Source organism: Scleropages formosus, chromosome 3 (genome assembly GCF_900964775.1).
Source record: "Scleropages formosus chromosome 3, fSclFor1.1, whole genome shotgun sequence".
NCBI classification, from domain to species: Eukaryota; Metazoa; Chordata; class Actinopteri; order Osteoglossiformes; family Osteoglossidae; genus Scleropages; species Scleropages formosus.
The window spans coordinates 31,214,791-31,240,739 of record NC_041808.1 but is presented as its reverse complement, the minus strand read 5'-3'; the positions used below and the strand labels follow the sequence as shown (position 1 = coordinate 31,240,739).

The following is a 25,949-nucleotide window of genomic DNA, read 5'->3' as shown; positions in this document are numbered from 1 at the left end:
TAATTTTATTTTGTTCTTTTTTCCATTTCACAGCTTGATGTCTTATCCTTTCAGCATATTTCATAACAGCTCGATACCAGGAGAGGGAATTACATGAGATGGGAAGAGAATGGAAACTGGGTGGAGATGAGTATTGGCAGCAATAAGATAATGAGGGAAGAGGGTTTGGGCTGACATATTTATATATCTACAGGATATTAACATGAGAGTTTATTTCATATTTAGAAATACACAGGCCCTTGTACTGCACTGTACCGTACTGCATTTGTATAAAAAAGTAGGATGGACCTTCAGAATGGGAGTGAGGGTAGGGAGCGTCACTCACTGCCTTCTAGTTAAGTACGTCTAATTGGAGAGAGCTGAGAACTGGTTTGGCGAGTTGCGAACAGGCGTATGTCAGGGGTGGTGACTGTGGCCAGAGGAGCGAGTCAGGACAAATGGGTGCCGAGCACTAGTTGGACAAGGTGTGTCTGTTACTCGAGCACCAAAGCGATAAACTCTGAAAGAGAGACAGGAGCAGTCAGACTATTGCAGGACAGTCTGTCTACTGACATTAAAAGATAAACAAACAAGGTGAACAAATAAAGAAGGAAACGTAAAATAAATTACTGCAACTTTACTGTATATTCTATAGTTTGAGAAATGTCTCTGAATTGAGTTGAAATTGAATTTTCTTAAAATCAGTTTAACAGAAAAAAACTCTTCTTCTACAATGTACCACAGCATAACAATAATAGATTTTAGTTTATAAAGAATAAAATACAACAGACTACGATACCTATCATCATGTACAACAAAAAAACTGCTAAGAACGCCTATGAAAATATATACACTGCATTTTGCCAATTACATAGCCATTTTACTTCCACAATGGCCTTTTAACCTTTGGCCCTTGCAGCAAAGTATTACTAGATAATAATACTATACTTATTAGTATAAACTTAGTATCTTAGTATTCTGTACAGTAGTATTGCAGCTCACGTTACACATTTTGGAAGCGAGATACATACTAGGTGTTTCAAACCCAAAGGATTTTTGTGTGCAACGGTGTCAATCTGACAACTTTATGGCTTAACGCAGTGTATTAACCTCTAAATTATCCTAGAAATAATGTCCGACACAAATTTAAGACCTAACCCGATCAACAAATGAAGGTCTTCTAGCTTTGAACATTCGTAAGTAGCGTCACACGGTGCCTTTAAGAAGCATACTGCCTGCGTGCTTTGTAGAATGAAAGACATAGGCAGTGATCTTGTGAATTTTTGTTTCTCTACATCATAACATTTTCAATTCAATTTATCGAAATGTCCTTGAAAAGGCTGGAAAATGGCCATTGGGAAAAGCTGCAAATGCAGAGAATAGCAAATTGAAAAGAAAAAAATATATATATAATAAATACAGTATATAATACATATATGTCAGAAATAAATAAGCATCAAGGAACTGTTTTTTTTTCTTCCTTAAGAAACAATATTAATTTGATCTGTTCACAAGGGTAATTTGCCTAATGAGATGATTTCATGCAGTGACCTAACCACTTTATACAGTGGATAGATGTATAGCTAAGTACAAAATACACCCATGCAGGGAAGAATTAAAAAAACCATCTGTTCTCTATATGAAGAGAGTAATAAACACTTTTGTAAACTAAGAGATGGACTTTTGCTGGACAAAAACATTTATAAATCCCCTTATCACTTAGTATCTAACGGAGTACGGTAATACAGAAATATATTTTCAAAATAAACACAATATTGCTATATAATAATTTATAAGAATAGTGGTGAGCTGAAAATCTTACCGTCCATGCCAATCTTCCCATCTCCATCCTTGTCGGCCGCTTTCAGGAAGGCTTTGGTTTCTTTATCGGTCAAGTCTCTGCCGTCCGTGGCAAACCCTTTCAGTACAAATCTGAGGAAAAGGACAGTTCAGGACACAGTATCTCCGTACATCCAACTTTCTACGACTCAAATAATAATAATAATAATCTGTGGAGCTAAATGTAAATGAACTTCACCAAACAGGATTCCTTCGGATGATCGGGTGCATAAAACGCACAGTTTCCAAGCAACTTCCAGTTGACGTATTTAGGTGTGATGGAAGGTACTGCAGCTCGGTCTATCATGCTTTGCTCTTTGCCTATGTCCCGCTTCCACCACCATCATCATCACTTACTTCAGCTCCTCCTCCTCAATGAAGCCACTGTTGTCACGGTCCAGTGCCACAAAGGCCTTCTTCACATCATCAGCAGACTTGGCCTTCAGACCAACCATTTCAAAGAACTTCTTGTGGTCAAAAGTGTCCACAGCTTAGGTGGGCAGACAAAAGTTATGTGAGAACATAAATGACAACAGATCTGACACCCAGACAGCAATGAAGAGCACTGATGGTAATAATGTGCTCACTTAGTTATTGATACTTACCTGATACTTTTAACCAAAGATGTTCACCATTCTATCAGTTCACACATTTGGATATTTTATCACAGCATTAGAATTAGTACACTCTTCTGAGGTACTACAATGGGGCCAAGGACCCTTTCTGGGACTTCCAGTGAGAAGCAGTGCTACACAAGTCAGAGTCTAATGTGAGGAGGCTACCTAACACAGTATTTGCAACTGCTGAAAGATGGACTATTATCCATTAAAGTAGGTTCACTTTAAGTAAGAGGAATTACACCTGGTCCTATGTTAGGCAGAAATGTAGACATGCCATCCTCACCTTTGAAAGCCTCAAGGGCCTTCTTAATGTCATCAGCTTTCAGGATGTCATTCATCGCCATCTCAGCAGTTCTAGATTGTAGGAGCAGAGAGCAAAGGTGGATGAGGGATAAGATCGTCAGGTAGGGGGTAAAGCAGGGTATACAGGATACATAGCAGTTAAAGTTTTGGATGAAGCAAAGATACTGCGGTCCACAGGGAAGATAATCAATAGATAGGTAGACTTACTTTGATTAAGCTGTAGTTTCAGGGAAGCAGAAATGTTTTGGCTTGGTGACTGAAAAAACTAAATATGGTTGTAAAGAAGTCTACTAGCACCAATATGAGAGGAAAAGAGAGTGGCACATCAGCGTTTTAAGGCTGGGTTCACATGTAATGAATTAAAAGTTCAAGTTGTCTCATTATGTCCGTGTTCACACTTTCAAAGTTGAGCAGGGGCATCTATTTGGCCGGGAGAGGCCTTGCTGTCCTATATAAATGGTCCAATGTACGTTACAATGCGGCCCACCTGGCCTGAGATAACCGAGCCAGGAATGAGTGAATATGGGAAGGGATGTCAGGAAAGATGCTTGCAGACAGGTGGGTCCAGGGCATCTATGCATTGATACTCCACTAATGCTTATCTATATTTCTGGCTATGCTTATCGGTTCGGTCATTTATGCTGATGAAGTGATGGCTAACGGTAGATCACAGGACCTCTGATGATTTACCAAACACATCATATTAACAACATATGGATAGTGGAGAGTCATTAAACCTTAATAAGTGTAGGTCTTTGAAGAGCCTGAACAATAAAAAGCTGAAGACCAATCCCAGGGAAGCACAAACAAGTTTAGTTATTACCATATTGCATAATTGGTTCATTATGTAACTGCTCATAAATACCAGTATGATTTCCTTTCCGTAGCCTAGATGAACTCTTAACAATAATATGTTGTTTGTTACGATTCCACAGCACACTGGACTGGTGTTCTCTGTAACAATTATTTCAGTAATGGTCTCAAATATCCCATCATTCATCTTTAATTTTGCTTCCTATGTTTCTTTCTCAAATGGAATTGCGGACTTTTTTTTTTTCATAAAAGCATGTGAAATGCTTCCAGACTGATTGTAGAAGATCTTAACACTTTATTCTCTTCCTTTTTGGTCTATTACACTGAGTGCTTTTTTTGGTGAGTAGATCCATTTGTATAACTGCCACCTCAGAGCACCCACCCCCTTGGCACTGCCGGGAAAATACCGCTGACCAGATGTCACTCATCTGTGCGTGATATCGAAAGTCTGCATGGATGTGTGGTGCAGGGTTCATAGAAGTACCATTTTGACTGATATACGCACCTTTTTTTTAAAAAAAAAAAAAAAACTTAGGTGCAGGAAACTTGAAGAAGTTGCTTTAAAGTGAATTTTAATATAAAGTGAATAGAACCTATGCTGGGCATTTTCATTTGGGAAACAGAATGTGTACGCCTGTTTGTGTACTGTACGGTAAAATATAAAGACATAAGTGTCAAAACTCAATATCCAGTATTTGGAAACATGTAAAACAAAACAACAAGGTCAAAGCAGGAAAAAAAAAAAAAAAAAAATCAAAGTTAATAACTCGTCTTTTAGTGGAAAGACATCATCTAAATAACACAAGAGAAAATGGAAGCATTAACATGATTTAACATGATGAGTGGCTATGACTCAAGGAAATGTAAAAAGCTCATCTGTACAGTAAGCATGAAATCTGTCACTGAACCAGAGGGCTAGAGGTTTGAGTTCAAGGGAATAAAATGCATGGTTGCATACGTTTTGATATGTTAATTGTATTCAAAAGGACTGGGGAAACACACAGTTGCTAAGGTAACGTTTAAGGTAATCTGGCCATGATATTTTAATGACACCATTGTCACCGATATCAGATTGTACTCAGAAAAAAAAACGTTCTTTAGTGCTCTTGGACGAAAGCGTCAGCCACACGGTCAATCATTAGTGATCTGCAAACTCATGATACTGCGGCAGGCAAAGGGCAAATACGGTTACCGGGCTGCAGAAGACTGCAGCACAGAGCAAATAGAGGTAATAGCTGCTTAAATGTGTGTGTTCGGTACACCTTCCAACTCCTGAAGGGACGAAGGCAACCGGCCACCATAAAGGAACGCAATGTTAAGTAACTTTGTGTTCTTTACAGAGTTATACGTCTTGGTCATTTTTACTGTATTAATTCAGGTTAAGTAGCTACCTTGCTCAAGGGTACTACTGCAGGATTGGGATTCAAATGTGGGTCTTCTGAGTTCAAGGTGACAGCACTACCCACGACACTGCCTGCTGTCTTACAGAACACACTATGGTGTAAAAATTATAGCGTATAATATATTTCACCAGGCTGTTATCTGTACCTCACAGTGTCGAGGATTGCAGCCGAATGCCGAAAGCGCACCTGCCCCATGCCGCCACCCTTCACGATCAGAAGAGCAGAGTGTCTCCTTGAAGAGCAGGAGGACGCGCCAGGCAGAGCGAGGGCACCAACAGGGCGAAGCATCTCCGCCACCACCACACAATCTACCAGCACTCAAAACATGCTATTAATAATCACACGTTTGTCACGCACAAAGTCTCCGTCTGTCCTGCCATCTCTCACCTTCCCCTCCTGTACTCCCACCTCCGGCTTTCTCTCTCACACCCCCCACCCACAAGGCCCGTTTCTATCGGCCCAGCTGTGCCAGTTCTGCTGCATGCCGCTCTCTGCATTCTTCCATCCTTTCTCATGGTTTCTTGCATATGTATGCAGTATACAGGCGCTAATTCTTTTTTCCCACCTCCCCGCTGAATATCTTTGGCTTTTTCTCTTCCTGCAAACAAGCATGCATGCGCGCGTGCACGCACTCCAGTGCACGTGTCAAAGTCGCTTTGGTAAGAAACTCGGTAAAAAGAGCTGAAAGCAGACTGCATTTAAGTCATTTCTCGACATTTTCCTCCCAAATTTTCTACCCGGAAGAATTTTGCTGGGTTTCTTGCACTTGCTGCATTCTTAAAAATTAAACTAGTGTAATGAATAAGTGATTAGGGCACTCGACTCAGAATTATATAACCCTCCCCACCCCTCCCTCTTCGCTGCCCTTCAATTTCTCTTGTCCTGTCATTTCCTTTCTCGATCCTGGGCATCCATCCCTCTCTTCTGTCACATTATCCCTCCCTGGGGATCTCCACAACTCTCAGTTCCTCATCCTAACCCTAACGCAAACCCCTCTTCACGTTCACCCTCTGCACAGGCGAAACGGGGCAGTGTCTGCATTCTTCTTCTTTTTTTTAATGTATTATCAATGTACAGCATGTCTGCATCGTGTTTCAAAAGCAGTTCCTTTGACACGTCTTCACTAATTAAACTCTATGACTTGTGAAGACGCACCCATTTACTTTGGTAATTTCCTGAAGTAATTACATTTATTACCAAGGCCAGAGACACAACAGCAGCATCCCCTCCTCAGGTTTGTGTTATCCGCCTCCTGGTGCAACCTGCAATTCTGCGGCACAGCCTCAGTCCACCGATGAGAGGGATGGTGCCCGATCGTGCATTTCTCCCTCCGAGATAAGAAGAGGAGTTGAGAGAATGAGGGGGCAGGGCAATAATGGCAGCTGTGGGAGTAAGGGATTAGGGCGTGTCGTGTAGTAAAAGCACTGCGGTCGGCGGAAGTACAGCAAACGTCCCGGCGTCCTTTGAAAGCGGTTGTGTTTCAGCTGCTAGGAGGCAAGATGAAAGAGGCAGAGAGTGTTTAGCATTCTCTAGGTGTCTTTAGACACATGTTGGGAAACGCTTTATAGGTGTAGACCTCAGCTTGGGGGGAAAAAAAAATAAAAGGATAAGCTGTTGTTCTTTTTCCATTTCCATTGATTTCCTCCTCTCTGCCTGTTCTCTTTTATGTTGGACTCTTCCTGCGACACCTCCTTAGACAAAGACAAAGGTTATATTTAGTGCGGACTTCCAGGTGTTTGGACAGGCATGCATGGAAACAGAGGACAGAGAAGAACAGAGATCACGTCCACTGCGAGGCACATGCGCAGAGCCAGGGAGGAGAACTGGCAACTGAAAGCACATAAAAACACATTAAAAAAAAATTAGCAAGAGCAACCAGTATGTAAAGATGCTCATTGATCAAACACTCAGGGCTCACTTCAAATAAGCAACATGTTGACTTATTTAGCTGACACTTTTGCCCAAGACAACACAACCAAATATACAGTGATTCACCCATTTACACAGCAGGGCACTCAATCAATTCAGGGTAAGAACCTCCATAAAAGGACCAAGAGAAGGAAGTGGGATTTGATCCAACAACCTTCAGCTGCGCCAAACATGACGGGTTTATTTTGAGAGACACTGATGCAGAAACGCAACTGGCTCATTTGAACATATTAACCGAAGGGCTAACTTTCAATGACGAAACACAGACAAACGAACGGATGGACAGAGCACACCGGACCGGAGATGGCCGCAATGATGGTTCATTTTAAATTAGGGATAATTATTTTTGCCACCCGGTGGTTGGTCCTAGCAAATGCTCTGAACTTGCTTCAGAACTCAGAATCTTATTCCAGCATACTGAAATTGGTTGTGGTTTGGCACCAAACATGAAACGCAATACGAAAATATACAAGGCGATGAAGGACAAAACAATAACAATATAGAAAACAGTCACCATGTGCGGGTAATAAGGAAACAACAATGGGATTGGAGACATGTTCCTCTACAGTACAGGGACATTTATGATTTTCAACACTTGACTAAGAGAGACAGAACCAGGACAGACAGGGCCAGACAAACAAAATAACACAACAAAAAAGACAGAAAGATAGCAACAAAAGAGCTCAATGAGTGAGGAAATTGTAGGACACAAAGTGCTGGGGGAAAAAAAGAGAAAAAAAGACTGTTACCATGGAAAAAAGAGCGATGAAAGAAGAACATAAGAAGACAAAGAGATACAAATGAGCCCCTGAATAATGGAGACCGAAGTCCAAGACAGGGTGTCTAGAGAGGACGGAGATGGAACTGAAATAGATGTTATATGTGAGAGATGAAATTAGATCATTACTCGAAATGGACCTTCGCTAGACACTATAAATATTAAGGTGCAATAAATGTTTAAAACAACTGAAGGGATATGTGACACAATAAAAATATGGTTAACAAATGGTCTCACTTGTGTGGTTGTCTGCGTAAGCGCAAGTCTTTCAGAAATTCTGATGTGCAAAGAGAGACGTAAGCAGAACTTACTCTATTGGAAAATGCTAAATCAAAGGCAGGCCTTTCACAAACTGATTAACATACTTATTATGTTTATATATAAGCTTTCTATCCACTTTCAATAAATGCTTATCCAGTTAGAATCACAGCGATGTGGAACTCATCCCGGGAAAATAGGATGCGGTAGGTTGGGATACATTACAGTGTTTTTTGCTATGACTCCATAATATTTAGCCAAGATGTGCGATGATAACCAGCCTATAATAAGGGAGAGAAACTATTATAAGTGTATTAAGCAAGAGGCTACAGCTGGAAAATAGGAGGAAAAAAGGAAAGAAGAGGAGAAAGGGACAAAGAGAGAGAGAGAGATGTTCCAGGATCCTGACAGGAAAGCTCCCTATGGCACACAGAAGAGAACCCAGAAGACACGAATGCGGAGAAGGTGAGAAAGAATGCAGGCCATGCAAGGAAAGGGGACGCTATAGAGGAAGGAAACCCAGCGTGGACTGAACGGCAGCATCCAGGGAGTTCAGGGCCTTGGGCTGTACTGACTGTGATTCTGATCTGAGCGCAAGGAGGAGGGAAGCTGAGCTCCTTCAAAGACATCCACACAATGACAGCCCACACAAAAGCAGACTGTACTACAAATGAAATGTCACATCATTGTGTTATACATTAGATTTTAATATTTTTTATATGAAAATTAACATTGAAGTCTTGCTCTTAGCACGCATGATGAATAGCTTACTAAAAATCTTTTTTTTTTTTCGGAAACATGTTATGAATATTACATTTCCACTATCAGTCAACGAAACGCCTGTTCGCCTGGGCGAACACATTCATGAGAAGAGTGGTCAGTGTGACCTTGCACCAAGCCTCCACTCTTGGGATGTATTCCTATCGCAAATGAACAGCACAATTAAGAGTCAACACGCGCGGTTCTGTGCTCGCATGATAGACTTTAAGTGGGCGTTTTAAATAAAGAGACGACGTAAAAAATGGATCAAGATAAGTACAAGAATTAAGATGAATTGTACCATGCTGTTGCTGCAGACACCTTTCTCCTATTACAGCAGGAGTCTCAGAGTGAGTTCGGAGCATTCCTTCCCTCAACTGGGGCAGTAACTCTAATGAGTGTACAGCCACTGTCTTGCACGTGAAGGGTTCGGGTTCTAATCCCTATTCTTGCTCTGGTACCCTTAGTCAATGTGCTTACCATGAAGGGCTCCAGTAAAAATTGTCCACCTGTATAAACAAGTGAATTGCCTTAAGTAGCATGGTACATTATAAAGTCACTTTGGAGAAAGGCATCCACAGAACATGAACAAATAATAATATCTGGTCTTCGGTTGTGCTGCATGATCTGAGAGCAAACAGATCAGGGTGGTTTACGGGAAGCGTTTCCATACATAAAAGAGACTATACACTTAACCTATTCTGCCCCATCAGCACCGTACTTTGGTCGTCTTCTCTCGGTCAAAAGACAATATATTAAAGAAAAATTTGAGCTGGGGGGATTAGAGGCCCTTGGGGAGGTTTAAAATGCTCCACATCGGAATGTGGCTCATACTAAACTTTAGTAAGGATTTATACTTAAAGCCAATTTCTTGTCAGCAAATTGTGGTTGACAGCAGAGCCAAAGACAAACAAGGAACTTTCATAACTAATTAACAAATTTTTAAAATACATTAAGTATTTACAGGACTTCGAGTGCAGTCCGTTATTCATTCAGTTGTCATTGTTCACTGCTGGACTTTAAGATTCGAATTTGTTTAAGGGTTTTACTTGTCTCCAACAGTAACGTAGCAGTGTGAAACAGATTTCTTAGTAATGGTGTGGAAGAGCTCTCTTCATGTCGATTAAATCTAAGACCAAAATAAGAAGAGGGACAAAGAAGAACAGGGAGTGTAATTAGTCGAGGCCTCCGAAGGAATGAACCATACCCCAAGGACCAGAAACGCCCTCTTGGAGCGAAACCTGGTTTTCGGAGCCCCCATTTAAGTCCCTCCTGGGGCGACTGAATGTGGAGAGGTGTCGGTGCGAAAAGGGATGAAGGCCACGTCCCTGCCGCCCCGCCGTCATCATCAGTGCGTTTGCCCCCCGGTGCTCATCCCATTGCTGCTGTCACAGAGCAACGGCAGTGTCTGTAGCCTGGGGAAGAAAACACTGTCCGTGACATTGCCTGGCCTGAATTTAAATCACCCATCCTCCCCATTAAGGCATGACAGGTGTATCCCAGCACTGTCAAAATGTACATGTGCAATAACAAGGTTTTTTTTAAACTAGTTTTCTCTCTCGATCCACTTCTAGCAGCATCGTGCCCCTCTCAGATCTCCTCCCTGTTCTGCCTTACTTTTCTCCTTCCCTCATTTTTAGTGTCCCCTCTGTCTCTCGTTCTCCTATTTTTACAATTTTTGAGTTTGACTTGGGAGATTTCATAATTAATTCAGCGTAAGCGAGGGTTTTGCCTCTCCTTCCCCGAGCTCTGCTTCCACCCCTCCAAAGCGGGTCTCTCTCAATGTGGTGCCACTCGTCCCCGAACCTGAACACTGCTCAAGTGGCACAAGCCGAACGACAACTAAACAAACAGCACACGCTTCAGCGTGTGTCCTGCTCTCTTTACAGTTGCCTCGACTTGACATGGCGGTTTGCTGGGGTGGCTCAGACTCTGTACTTTCTACCAAACTTTAGACTTTGAACTTGACTGACCTTTTCCTGGAGTAAGAGCGAAAAAGGCAGTACTGTAAAAAATTAAATAAAAAGTGGTATAATTAATGTACAGACCTCTCAAGTGTATCATGACTTCTCTGCCAAGCTATAATTAGATAGGGGCAATATATTGGATAAGGTTTAAGCATATTTACATAAATTGCCTGTGGATTAATCCATTTTATCCATTAAAGAGTGGAAAATATAAAGATCTATATTCCTCCACTGTTGTTCGAGACATAAGAAACTTAATTGTGACAGGAAACTGGCAGAGTGAAATCTCTTTTCCTGTTATTTTTTTTTCTTTTAATACAAGGTTTATGTAGCAGAACCAGACCGAAAGGGAGATGCTCTGACTTCATACATTATTGAATGTTTCACTTATCTAAACTGTGGGCCAGCATGGAAGATCTGGGAACAGATTTGCTCTGACAAACTGTCTCTGTCTCTATTAATAAACACACACTTCCTCAATCATTTATTAACTAAAAGTCAGCACCTAATAGATTCCTGTCAGCTTATTTGCAAACATCCCTTTCACATTTCAGGCTTGTACACCCTGACATTGACCAAATACAGGGGGTTAAAACTACTTGGCAAAATTGCACATGTACAAGCAGCAGGGCTCGGCCCTTCCCATTAAAACTGGTACGCTTTTCAGAGCGTAACATAGTGTTTTACTCCCTCTGCTGTGCCGCACGGGTGTCAGACTTGACCTTGGAGAGGTCTATCCACGGCTGTTGCTTTAATGAAGCCAAATTACACATTCCTGAATGAGTGTATTCACCTTTGGACTAATTATAATGAAAAGACACATATTGAAAATGACAAAGATTACAAGTCTCTGAACAATACCTCTGAGGACTTTAAAGGTGATGTGTGAGACCTGGCCTGAGGTTCTATGACTTTGTCAGCCAGCTGTGTTCATTCACTGCTATCACTCAGAGAGGAAGGTTATGGAGCACTCCCTCTGTCATGAGAGCGAGATCAGAAGCAGCTACAACTTGGCCTCACACCCTCATACCTCATTTACTCCCCGCAGCTCAGTTGGCTCACCGTGGCCGTTTTGTCTCTGGCAGCCTTTAGACACCAAGCAGTGGGATGCTGAACACTGCTGGCTCCGTGGTTCATGTGCCGTTCCACAGGGCAGGGTGGGCTATGAGGGCACAGCCCACTTCCCTGTCTGAATCAAAAGCCCAGATGCTTCCACCCCCCTGAACCCAACTACTTATCTGCTTCCCTTCACAAAAAGTTGTCTCCTTGTGCCCAGACTACACTCCAAAACCGCAGTGTTCCCAGCTAGCCTGTTAGTAGTGGCAGTGACTGGTGGTCAGTATCTACCAGCTCATTTACTGGGTCCATCTGACAAACACAGGCTTCAGGAGGTACCCAACATGCAGCATCCACTTGCATGATGTCAGTGGATAAAATCAATGGATCCACTGTGAGAGGTTTCAAAAACAGACCCCGATTGGCTATCTTCAGGAATCTCTGGATTCTTCCTTTACAGAAGAAACATTTAATTGCATAAAAAGTTGAAATTTTTTAATCATCCATCTACCAGTAATTCTGTATCATACTTTATCAAACCTTCAAGTTTTCAAAACTAAATTAAATTATTTTATCTTTTTTTTAATCCTTGCTCTCAACTGTAATTTTCCCTTATTGTTCCATTTTATTTTCTCCTCATTTATCCTCTTTGTGTGTCTTTGCTCTTGTCCAGTAGTCCACCACCACCAGAACTCACTACACACTGTCCTCCGTTTGCTCTCCCATTTCCTTTTACAATTCCTGTCATGTCCGCAAGGTTGAGGAGCCAAAAAAAAGAAAGAAAACCCTGATTTATATTCCAGAAACGTCTTCAAGGCAGGAGGGAGGGGTGGCATTGCAGGGGCTCTGCTTTTAAGTCAATGCCATAGGCTCTTCACACAGAGCTACATGATAAATTTTGTTTGTCCACAGACTTCATACAGACTTTATATACTGCCACTCACATACGGTGTACTGTATAAGGGTTGCACTACAGTACTGTTAAATGTAATTCTGGAATTTACTATTCTTGTTATAAATAGTTTTGCTTCATACGTAGCTGAGCAAATTATAAAACCTGGAAAAGACTTGAAAAAGAAGATGATAGTGAGTTGTACCCCACTGGAACAGTCATTGCATATGTTTTTGACTGATGTGTGTATGTGAAACTCAGCACATGTGAGCTTGCACAGGTTGGCATGCTTGAGCATCACCATGTTCATGGGATTGTGTGGCATGGGTGAGGGGGAGGAACTGAATCCTATCCCACTTGAGGACTGGTGGCATCCCACTTCAACCACCTCCCAGGTGACATTGCACCACAGTAGCAAAATCCATCTCACACAGATCTCCAACAGCCAGACAGCTCGCATATGCGTAAGCAAGGGACTCTCACACGCACGTACACTCACATTCTTTGGGCCGGACAGTCGCCGTGGGCAAGTTCAGTGCCTCGCATGGCTGTAAGAGTGGCCCAAGAGAGGTGCACTCATGTGAAATATAATCGCTCTTCAATGGAAGGAGAACTGCACCAGGCCACTTAAATCCTAAGCTCTTCATCTCTCAGTCTCTCTCTATCACACACACACACACACACACACACACACACACACACACACACACACACACACACACACACATTTCAGATTTACACAAGCTCCCATTCATTCTCTACTATTACTGCATGAGAACCACAGCGAGAAGAAGAAATGCAAAGATCTGTAGAGCCATTCCTTTTACACTAAAACACAATCACTGGCAATTAAAACATGAGTAGAAAGTAATATCCCTTTTACAGTGTACATCAGGGACCGAAGTCTGGATAAGAAGTGCTTTGATGATTACGAAAAAATAAATTAGTAAATAAAATGAGTTTTGCCAAAGAAGCTGAAATGGAGAGCAGTGAGTAATCTAATGACTTTATGATTGGGGGTAATTGTACTTCAATGAGAGCACAGATGACAAAGTAAACGTGCTTGATCGACCAGGCTAGCTACACCCAGGTGCATCACAGCATGATATAAAGGTGAGCAGCGTTGCATTGTGTGCACAGACCGCTCAAAGCATCGCTGTACTGAGAGGATGGCCAGTAGAGGTTTTTCACGTGTCTATATCTGAAATATGTATGTATTTGAAACACTTTTTATACAGTATTTTGTCAATGGTATTTGCAGGGCTTGGAAAAATCCTGAAGTACCATTATCCTTGAGAGGGGCATAATGTTAAATTTTCTAAAGACAGAAGGGTTTTTACTTTTAAAGGTCCTCCACATTTTATTTGTTTTTTTAAACCATATTAGAGCTTTTTTAAATACAGTCTAAATGTTCAAATAAAAACTTATAAAATCAATAAATGATTATCATTTACACACCTGATTCTACTTACCTACTTGGTTTATCCAGTGCAACTGGGGCTTCACTTATTTTTGCACCTGCACTACCTGCGTGTTTCTACTACACACACTATCTCCTCTGAAGCAACATATGGAATTAGTCATTACACACCTATTATGTCACATGAGAATGACTGCTTCTCATTAAATAACTATTTTGTAGTAAAACTAAGGGACAAAAGGAGTTCATATTTCAAGCAGTACTGTACAGAGCTATTAAAAACTATATTAACACAGGAAAAGTTTAACAGGTTGCTATTTCCATGCATGAAGTCTCATACAGTCCACTTTTTTTTTTTTTATAACAGCACATGCTTTTAGCTCTTACTTGCCACCTTATCTAGTTTTCCATCCAAGGAAGTTGTTTATTTTGGTGTCCTAAGTAAACTAAGTGACCACTAGGTAGTGCGACTCTCGCCGATGCGCAACCTGAAGAAAAGCCAGCTATAGGTACCCTTTCGCAGTCTCAACTGTTCAACATTTAGCTCAGCAGCAACTGCAATCTCTGGAAATATATTTTTTATTAATACAGAATGCAGTTTTTCAGAGGGAGTGTGGTGGCGCAGTGGGTTGAACCACGGTCCTGCTCTCCGGTGGGTCTGGGGTTCGAGTCCCGCTTGGGGTGCCTTGCGACGGACTGGCGTCCCGTCCTGGGTGTGTCCCCTCCCCCTCCGGCCTTACGCCCCGTGTTGCCGGGTAGGCTCCGGTTCCCCGTGACCCCGTATGGGACTAGCGGTTCTGAAAATGTGTGTGTGTGTGTGTGTGTGTGTGTGTGTGTGTGTGTGTGTGTGTGTGTGCGTGTGTGTGTGTGTGTGCGCGCGCGCGCGCAGTTTTTCATTTGGATACCAAGTTTGGTACCACTATTCTATATTGCATTTGTATATTATCCTTAAGCTATTTTATATTTTACACCGGAACATTCTGGGTGTACATTTGGTTGTCCCTGCTGTACTGTAGCAGGGGATTGATTTTTGTCCCACACTCTGCAACAACACTACGTCTGTGAAACCTTGGCCAAGTTGATGCTGAAACGGTACATGCCAACGTGTGGGACAATGTCAGCTTTTTTTAACCACAAGGTTCTCTTGCTACTGTACGTTCCTCTAGAGAACAAGCTCACTTTTGCCAAGACTGCCCCCCTTCAGTGGACAGTGGACTGTGTTACATCACTCACTGTTTTTTTTATACAAGATTATTTCCCCGCAGTGTTTCACAAATAATATTTATGAGAATGCTTAAGCAAAAGATTAAAACATATCAGATTGAAATTCTTTACCGATAAACAGCTCATCTAATTAAACTGCACTATAATGGGTTTCTGTAGAAAGAAAAACCACTACACCACCTAATAAAAGCATAATTTTTTTTTTTTTTTTACAACTTTCTCATAATATAATGGCATCTTTACCCACTGACACGGTCATTTTCTATCCACAACGGATATTTCATTCTGAATATGGAGAACAAGCTTGTCGTTTTGGGACAGAGATACACACTTGATGCCTCAAACAAAAAACATCATTGCCCTTTCGTGGTGTCCGTCTGGCTAAGTCTAGTGTATTAAAATTTAAATGAGCAAGGAAACAATGACTGCTAGGGTAAATAAAGATGTAATCTCGCAATCAAACGAAGGTCATCTAACGTCAAATTGTTGCCACAGCTCCATCAAATGCACAGTGTCTGCATGCTTTACAGAGTGAAAGACATAGGCAATGACACTCCATGTGTCCCAAACATCGATGAGCCAAATGATCAAAATGACTACTAAAAAGGTTGAAAGTGAAAAGGGCAGTGGATAAGGCTGCAAAAAGAGCAAAAGATTATTTTTCCCCATAAGAATTAATAGTGGTTCAATTCCTTTACAGCAGGAATTTGTCCAAGAGGGTGATTTCAGGGATCGAATTGGGGGGGCTACTTGTTTAATTTGATAAACCATCATTTAAAACACTAACTGCATACTGAACATGACTAAGAAGCAATTAACAGTTAATCAAGTATATTGTTTTTCATGCTTCATTTAGTTTCATTTCACAGACAAAGGCATTGTTTGTGTGCCAGACTGTTGCTTTGAAAGGGATACAGAAATTATTCTCTTATGGCCCTAAAAATTTCACTGTATGGAGGGTGTGCTTTTGGGAATTGTGAATACTTTAAAAAGTCTCATTAAATATCAAAAAGGGCCATGCAAATTTGAAAGCATCACCCAGAGACTACTAAACCAAATCTGTTTCTCGATCCACAGACATTCCAGGAAATCTGTCCAGTGGACCTATTTAGAACTTCCTCTCTGCATCCAACACAAATTGTAAGTGGATGCAGAGATGGAGACTAGATGTTAATGTGGAGTTTGTTTAATTCTGTACATAACAGGAAAGCGCAAGAGAATCATATTGCAGGAATGGTAACCTTAACACCGAGCCGGTTCAAAAGCACTCATTTTAGATGGCACGGTGGCAGAGTTGGGCCGGGGGGGGGGGGGGGGGGGGGGGGGGAGATAGTACCTCACAGCACTTGGCCAGGTTGTTCAGAAGTGGATTTGACTTTGGTTCAGTCTGTGTGCAGTTTCCATGGTTTTGTTCCAATTGCTCTGGTTTCCTTCCACATTCAAATGACACGTGTTTCAGGTGAACTGGTGACTCCACACAACCATTAGCATGCACATGTGCTAATGACTCTGTGTGTGTGTGAGATTTCCCTGCAATGAGCCGGTGTCCTGGGTCTACTGTGTTTCACACCCTGCGCTTCCAGGATAGACTCCAGACTACCTTGGCCCTTCAGTGGATTAGTGGTTTTTGATAATGAATGGATAGATGTATGGATAAATGATAGATTTCTGCTCCTCACCCATTGCTGACTTACATTTTGAGAGTTTCTGCTGACATAAATGTCCATAAAATGCTATAGCACCTTCTGCTGGCAGCCAGAGGGCAATATGCATTCCTACAGAACAGTGGTCCCTCAAAGAGGAAGAGTTGCCAGTTTCCATCAATACCTCACACGATAACAAGCTTGTCACATAACCAATTGACTAGACCAACTTACCTCCAGACCTCTATAAACTCACCTCCCACCTGCTCTTACACACCACACCATCCTAACCTTCAGGGTTTAAAGACTTTGCCGTTTCCTGCCGGTCAGCCAATTCTCACCGCATTGTATAAATCCAAAAGTCATTCTCCTCAGAACTGACATTTTAACAAATGGCTTGGATTTGGTTGCTTTTATGAAACTCAACCATGAAAGGGGGGGGGGAATCCAATTTTCCTTTCTTTCCCAGCTGACTAGTGACAAGCTAACACTAATCTCATTTAGGAGGTCATCAACTCCAATAATTGGAATGGTGGACCGCAGCTAGCGTACTGCGACCTGAAGCTGGCCTATACTTAGACTGGCACTTTTTCCCTCTTCTCATCCTTGTTAAAAATACCTGCCCTTAAAATGTGACAAATCCTACAAATAGAATAGCAATGTCCCCATCCCCCCTTTTTAATCTGTCTCACTAAATTGGTTTCATTAGATTTTTAATATCGGACACTACAAGTGCTCCTGCATGCGGTTGGTAGTCAAATTCAATTGTTAATTGTTCTGAAAACAGTTAGTACAGCACATTACTGAAAGAGGACCTTGTTTTATTAACACTTCAGCATTCTGAAATGAAGTCCTGCAAGACTCATCAGAACCAATTTATTCATTCATCCATCCATCCATCACCAGTAACCACTTGAGCAATACAGGGCTGCGCTGGTCTACAGTCTATCCCAGAAGCATAGAGCAATTTATCCCTCATAATATATAATCCCACTCAAAGCAGGAACAATATAAGAATTACACAAATTACAGATAAATTCCTATTACTCAAAGTACGATGCTACAGATGTAATTGGATTAGAACACAGTTTGCGAGAGGGAACCCCAAGGCTGGTGTACAGAAAGAATTTGGTGACCATTTTTGGATCAGATCACCCTTGTCTGCTAGTTCTAAAGAGGGCGGCTTCAGCATTTACAACTTGCTGAATGTTCTCCCACCTGCTGATTCAGTGTGTATATGTATAGGGAGGAGCTGACATCGATGGTCCATCTCCACCAATCAATCTCCGCATGCTGACAGGACCATCTCGCTTCTCCTTCACTTGAGGCCTAGCCTATCAGCAGAAACACACCCTTCCTGTCCTTATCATCTAAGTCTTTAGCTTTCTCATTTGGAGCACTTTAACAGAAAGACTTGAAACTGGTGCTTATTAAAAAGTATTGATCCAAAATCAAGAGCATCAAGGCATTTGCTTTCACCAAAATGTGTGTTAGTGAATCACTTACACCAGGTCAGCGCCTCAAACACCAGAGGTTAACATAACCCCTGCTGATATGTTTTTACACACACACACACACACACACACACACACACACACACACACACACACACACACACACACACACACACACATTTTCTGAACCGCTTGTCCCATACGGGGTTGTGGGGAGCCGGAGCCTACCCGGCAACACAGGGCGTAAGACTGGAGAGGGAGGGGACACACCCAGGACGGGACGCCAGTCCATCACAAGGCACCCCAAGCAGGACTCGAACCCCAGACCCACTGAAGAGCAGGACCCGGTCCAACGCACTGCGCTACCGCGCCCCGATATGTTTTTACACTCATGCTTATTACTTAAGGCATGCTGTCTTTAAAAAGTAAATTTTTTCCACTTTAATATTAAAGTAGAATCCAGAAAAACACAGAAAGTTTCATGATCTGCTACCAACTATTTTTTTTTTTTAAACCACACTCAGTTTAGACTGAGTTTCCTATCAGCCGCTTCTAGCTTCCAAACAAAGTGCTTTGTTATTGTCGTGGGAACGCTGCCTTTTGTCAGTGGGTGCCCGCTGCGCTGTGGTTCACACCGTGGCTCTGTGTAAGCGCTGCCCACAGACGCTCGAGCGCGCACTTTGGAGCTGCCAGTGCATAATTAGAGGATGCCATCTAACACCATCTCACCTACACACTCCTACACAAATAAACCATCACATTCTGACCCAAACACACACTGCACATGCAAAATATCATATGCAGCGTACGGGGGGAGACCAGTGATAAGAACTCACAGTTACACGCCATTGCCTAAATATCATTGTGGGGGAGATTCGGACTACAACGCAACAAATGATTATTGAACACACCCCAAGAGGATTTAAAAACAAGAACACTTTCGGCACTTGTTTTAGAAACTACATTTATTCATTTAGCTGATGCTTTCCTCCACAGTGGCTTACAATGTTATGCTATTTACTATTATTTACCCATTTATACAGCTGGGCAAATCGTACCGGAGCAACTTTAAAGTACCTTGCGGAAGCGTCCTATAGCTGGAGCTGGGGAATCAAACCTGCGACCTTTGCGTCCAAAGGCAGCAGCTGTAGCCACTACTCTACCAGTTGTCCACAGTTATATTATTAAAAATACATGCTGTTTTGTGGGGACCCAAAAAGGTCCACCTCTCTGAACCTACATTTTCTCTCAGAGATGTCCCCACAACGTTAGCAGAACATGTACCCGGCCGCTGAACAGCTGCAGCCCCAACTCCTGACTGCTAACCTCTGCTGGGTTCCCAGGATTCCTGTGCTTCTTTCCAGCTCTGGCGCGAATGTCGATTAAAATGTATTCCTTTAGCTGCACTACAGTACAGCTGAAGACCCCTAATACTTTGAGGGTATGGGAGGCTCCCTGAACAGAAATGTTAATCAGCGGGGGGCTGGGGGTGTAAGTATCCCGTGAAAAGAAATGAAGCCACCTCTTGCACAGTTGTACTGTGGATTTAAAAGCGCCCGAGAGCTTACGTCATAGGGACGCACAGCAGGTTCATGAGCGCTGGACCCAAAGTCACATTTCCCTTTCACATATTGCCGTTTGCAGTTGTGTACCATACAGGAGCCCATAATCGACCTCAGCACTTATTTTTCTGCTGAGTATAAGCTGTAGGACTTATACGTTTGAAGGAACCTATGCATTTTCACTGAATCAGTTCACCTTATGTACCTTGCCTAAGGGTACTACAGCAGGGCCCCTCCTGGGATGTGAACCCATGGACCTTTTGGCCAATGGTCCATTAAACAGATGTCATGTGCTTACAGCAATGTCACCTCAAATGAGGTGCACAGCCTGCGAGCAGTTTCATTCACTACCACGGGCAGACTCACCGCCCCCCCACGCCCATCAACACTTCCGCACCGTGCCCCAGACATGGATCACTGCTCCCTCAACCATCACACCCCACTAGCAAATCACAGATGAAATCCAAGTTACAGTGTGCGATTGCTACAGTGTTTGGGAACAGGTAACGCCAAGAGACACGACCAAACAAGTTCGACGTGCAGTTTTCTTGCACTGCGGTAAACAGGGGGAGTTCCAACAGCACTGCCCTTCCCTCCTTATCAAAAAGACACAGTGATTTCTCCCACTCCTTTTCTCCATCCATCACCTAGTCCTCTCTGGTGCACCAGAAAGTCCCACTAAGCTCTGGTCCTCTTGGTGTTACTATTCAAGGCTGTTCCCTGTGCACAAACTGCATTTCTAAGACAAATTCTAAGCGGTTGCTAGGTCATAGTTCTCATACCCCTGGAACTGCATAACTTTTGAGAGCAATCAGAACAGGGATGTCAGTCAAATAAGGTCATAATGTATTTAATATGATACTTTCACAGACCAGTCAAAGAACAGCCAAAGAACAGTCTGCACTTTGCACCGAAGCTTGAAACAAGCGGCATGATCAAGTGCTCTCATACGCTTACATTCAAACACAGACTTGTGCACGGGCACACACGCACACCATAGCATCGTGGCCCTCAGTTTTCTCCTGTCCATTTCACTCTCTGTTCTTCCACATTTTCTACTGCACCAGACCCAGTGGTGCTTAGCACAACTGCTCTCAGGGAGGGACAGACACACACACACACACACACACACACACACACACACACACACACACACGCGCGTGCGCACAGACAGACCTCACAGCATCGCTGTTCACGTGTATTTTCTGAATGGGCGAGTGGAACCGGTGAGGGAGAGCAGACTGCAACTTGCTAACTACACTGCAAACGGCTTTCTGAAGGCATAGAGCCTCCCTGTCGGGGAAGGGGGGGGGGGGGGGCTCCAGATGCTCCCCCTCTCCCCCTATTGTGCCTTTCTCTCTCCATTTCACTCTCTTTGCTTGTCTGCAGTATCCCATGCATCCAATTGCTGTGCATTCTGATTCCGTACACCGGAATTCGTCCTTTCTTTCATCTCCATCATTTCTGCCTCCTCCAGCTTTCCTCGGGCACTCTTTCTCATCTCACAAGCGCATCACTTTTTCTCACCCCCTTCGCTTTATTCTATGTCCTGGTGCCTGGCCACTATTCCCCCCAAAACATACATACACACATGCTGCTACTCAATTCTCTCTGTGTCATGCCAGCCCTCACAGCCCCCATCTCAACCTACCCCAAGCCACCCAATGGTCTCTAACCTGTGGGTGAGCGTCCGGGGCAGCACAACGGTGGGACTTCTGTGGGGTGGGCTGGAGCGTGGCTGGCCGGATCGGAGGTCTTTCTGCTCAGGACGGCGTGCGCTGCTGGACTGGAGGTGAGCTGAAGGGGAGCGACGCAGAAATAAAGGCAGAGGGAGGGGCAGTGCTTTGGAAAGGGTGGGGGTGGAGGGGGGGGGGGGTAGGCTGTGTGATGTGCAAGAGGAGGGACTGCACTGAACTGAGGCACAGCGAGGATGAGAGGACGACGAGAGGGAGGGAGGATAATTGTGAAAAGTGCAAAAGAGCAGCAGCAACGGATGAGAGAAAGAGAAGTGCTTTCTGACAGACGCAAAGATGGAGAGCGGAAAACCTGACGCACAGGTGCCGTAACGATCGCAAAAGTGGCACAGTGGCTCGCGCGAGGGCGGTCAATAGAGCCGTGATGACTGCAATGATGGCAATTACGATCGCAGTCCAGCGCGAGGAGGTGAACCGCCTTCTCCACTGGGTGGCGCTGCTGCAGCGCCTGTGAACAGTGTCCGTGCAGGCCAAATAAGACGGGGGTATAAGAGCGCTGTGCAGCATGACGGCTTCCCTTCACAGAAAAAAAATTAAAAAAGGGTCAGGTGCGGCATGTAGTTCACAGCAGCCTGCTGACCTGGACCGGCTCCAGCTGCAAGATGTGCCGTCAAAAGTGCACTGGCAAACAAACAGAAACCGCGCAGCACGGCGGAAAAGTGTCGTCTGCAAGGACTTCACCGTTTACGCCATTCATTGTATTACGTTGACCTTGACTTTGAAAGGGGACACCTCTTGATTAATAGCTGTTATAAAGGAAATGCTATCTAAAAACGATTCACCTGAGCGCCTCGGGCAGCAGAAAGGCACTTATCGCCTGGGATTTGAGCCAACAACTTTTACCCCACACAGCAGTGCGTTAGCGCCCCAGGCGAGTTGTTCGGCGCGGCGGACACCAAAAAGACGGTTCATACGACGCAATTCTTTTAAAAATGAGTTCACGAAGAAGTTCTTTTCGTCTTCTCGTTTCACACTAGCTGCTCCGCTCACGGGGATGCTGCGGAGATGAAGGAGCGGTGATTTAACGCGCCGTGTCGCGCTCGGCAGCCAGAACGAGAACCGGGGCTGAGGCGATTTTTTGAGCGCAGTCGGGCGACGTGTCATATAACCGCCGTCTATGTAAAAGCGGGGAAAGAAAGTGCAGAAACTCTGTTCTCTAGTATTTCGCGCTAGATAGTCGAGAGAAGTGAGTAACCGAGCTCGGGTGGGGTGGGGAACTACAGCGTTATTTCCAGCTCCGTGCCTCAGCCGGCATACAGACACGCAGCCGAGCTCTGCAACTATGCGGGGGAGCGTCGAGAACGCGCTCGACGACGTGCGCGAGGTCGAGGAGGGAGCGCGCTCTCCCGTCAGAGCTCAGCACGTCGAGTCGAGTTAACTTCGTTAGATTCCAGGCTGTCTTGGCCTCAGAAAATTAGCCCGCCGTCCTGTTGTGGACAGCCGATCTCAGGCGAATAATTCACAGCAACGCGCCAAGAAGAGTCACTTCAGTGGATCCCCGAGAAGCGCTGCGCGCGCCTTCTCATCGCGCGACCGTTACTCACACTGACTCACTATTTTAGCGGGAATCCCTCTCCACGCTGGTTTACGATGTTACGTAATCAACTTCGCTAATGACCACCCAGCAAACGAGTATTTCTAGGGTGTCAATTCAGGACCGCTACCTCTTTCTAGGGAACTGCGGCGAGAATGGGATTCGAACCAGCACCCTCCCGTCAACGTGCCCATCCGACATACAGCACTACCTACCGCTCGATAATTTTACCGTTATTACAGGAAGCGCAGTAAAAACGGTAACACCTTCTCATTCACTTCCCACTAACCCACACTGCACCGCCGTTTTCACTTGTTTTTCTAGCCTTTTCTATTATTAACTGACTTTTTTTGTGTCGCGTCGCTTCGCCTCTTGTTATATTAACTGAGAATTTAATTTTCTTCTTATTATTATTATCATCAATAATAATAAACGGGTACATACAGTAGTGAGTATAGATTAAAAAAATAAAAGATTTTAGCGGTCATACTAAAGTCAGTTAACACTGACATGAAGTGTAGCTGATGAATCACACGAGTCGGCTGGTCGATACAATATGTTGCAATGCTGATTATAAAAATATACATTTTTCCATCCTAAGTCTCGAGAGAGAAAACGAAAGTGCTGAATCTCGCGTGTATCGTGGAAGGAACTCAAGGCTTGGCTAAAATCTGTCCAGTTCGCTTAACCATGACCTTTGATACATTAGGGGTCGAAAGAATCGCCTTTCATTGTCACAGACTGTAGCTGCAGCGTTCAGACAATATTTGCTGTTGACACTGTTTCTGGTCCCCACTAAATGAAGTGACAAGTAGTCTTTCTGGTGGGTTCTGCCTATGGCTATGGTTCTTCTTCCACTCTTCTCCCACGATCATTCAGCTGGCTCCATCATATGCACACAAGGGTGGTGCAGCGGGTTCACGGTGACCGGGCTGTTCATGCGGCTCAGTCCGTATGGCATTTGTGTGGGTTTCCTCCGGGCGCTCTGGTTTCCTCCCGCAGTCCAAAGACATGCGGCTCAAATGGACTGGAAATGATAAAGTGCCCATTGTGTGTAAGTGCGTGTGTGGTGACGCTGCCACGGATGGCGTCCCACCCAGGGTGTACCCCCTCTCAGCCTTGCGTCCGTCGCTTCTGGGATAGGCTCCGGACTCCCCTGACCCTTATCAGAACAAGCGATCCCTGGAAACAGATGGATGGATATACACAATGACCCCGTCAAAGAGAAGTTAAGCAAAGAAGTAAGATATATGTTACGTGACACCATGCTGAACGTTAATTTTTAAGACTTTGCCATACTATGGATATTCCGAAATGTGAAGCAGTACTTTAGGGGAAAAGCACTGGTATAAATACCAAAAAAAAAACTAATTAGTAGTTGACCTGATGTGGTAAGGGGAAGAAAAACATGCACACAGTCACACTGAAAGGACTTTAAGACACCATCTCTTGGAGAAGGACATCTAGTATAAGACAGACATTTCATTTAAGAGATATACATGCTCATATACATACAATAATGCTCTTAATTAATAAACTTCCCACAAAGCTCAGTAACCATCCGTCGTCAACAAGCGCTTGTCCCGAGGACGACCACCTCGTGTCTTGTTGCTACGCTCACTCTTGCCATGGCTTAAGATCTGAGAGTTAAACTGCCACATCTGACAAAACCTCACATTTTCGGTGCGGTTGTCCTGCGCCCGGTTTTATTCCCTCTTTACAGCTCTTTCTGCTTTAGTTAACCGGTTTGCCCCACAAAGACCTCAAGTTCTCTATTTGGAAAGTGGTTTCTACCATTTTACCTTCTTCCTTCGACATACAAAACCCTTACTGTAATACTGTAACACTGTCATTTTTTGCAAAAGGAATGCTTGGAAATCTAAAATATGCTCTTTCCCACTGACATTAATGCAGAACACATTAAATCACCGTCTAGAACAAATATTTTTGTGAAACATAAGAGAGGGGCTCGAGCAAATCTTCATATTGCATATGCTCAGTCCATTCAGTTTAGCTTCCTTTATCTAAGCCATGTGTGCAAGACTTAAATTGATGTCCACTTTCATTTTCCTTAATTAACTGAGAAGGCAGACAACATGCAGTCATGCAAAAATTACCAGGCAGTAAACTGAAGAAGGAACTTTTCTTCAGAAAATGTATCGTGAGAATCACACTTTAACCGCCTCTCCTTCCTCTTTTACCACCGTCGCTCATTCTAGATTTTTTTTTCTCTCTGTTCTACCTGTTTGGTCATGCTGTGTATATATAGGTAGACAGGATGGTATTTCACAGTGTAAAATCCGTCTCATTTAGGATGGCGATACGTAACAGGTCTCCTAATAACCGTTAAGCGTTAATGACAAAACTGCACTATACATGTATTTGCCAACACGGCCTTGGTCAGTGCAACGTATTTGTCTCTCTGTGCCGTCTTATGACATCATTGAAACTGTTAGATCAGCTATTTTAGTTTGTTTTTCATATTCTATTTATTATTTGTTGTTTTTTTTTTTGCCTTTATGACTGTTGGTTATCATACTCTTAGGGCATCGTTATAAACGAGCCACCGCTTTCTGCTCACCTACCTATTTAATTATTGCTAATAAAGTAAAATGCGAAGTGTAGAATATTTCGTTGTATGGATGAGTGACCCATTGTAAGTAGTGTATCTAGCAGTGTAAGTCTTTGGGTGCTCTGGTTTCCTCCCACACTCCAAAGGCATGATGCTATTCAGGTTCACCCATAGTGTGTGAGTGGCAGAG

General features: G+C 43.5%; 1 protein-coding gene across 1 annotated transcript; it reads right to left on the bottom strand.

The window, feature by feature from the left end:
- Positions 1 to 31: 31 nt before the first annotated feature.
- Positions 32 to 21,699, bottom strand: pvalb6 (parvalbumin 6). The gene is made up of 5 exons (XM_018742956.2): positions 21,576 to 21,699; positions 2,722 to 2,792; positions 2,176 to 2,308; positions 1,802 to 1,911; positions 32 to 499 (listed from the first exon to the last, which is right to left on the bottom strand). Exons 2-5 carry the CDS (start codon positions 2,780 to 2,782, stop codon positions 474 to 476), a joined length of 330 nt encoding a protein of 109 aa, XP_018598472.1. The 5' UTR covers positions 2,783 to 2,792; positions 21,576 to 21,699; the 3' UTR covers positions 32 to 473.
- Between the last annotated feature and the right edge of the window lie 4,250 nt (positions 21,700 to 25,949).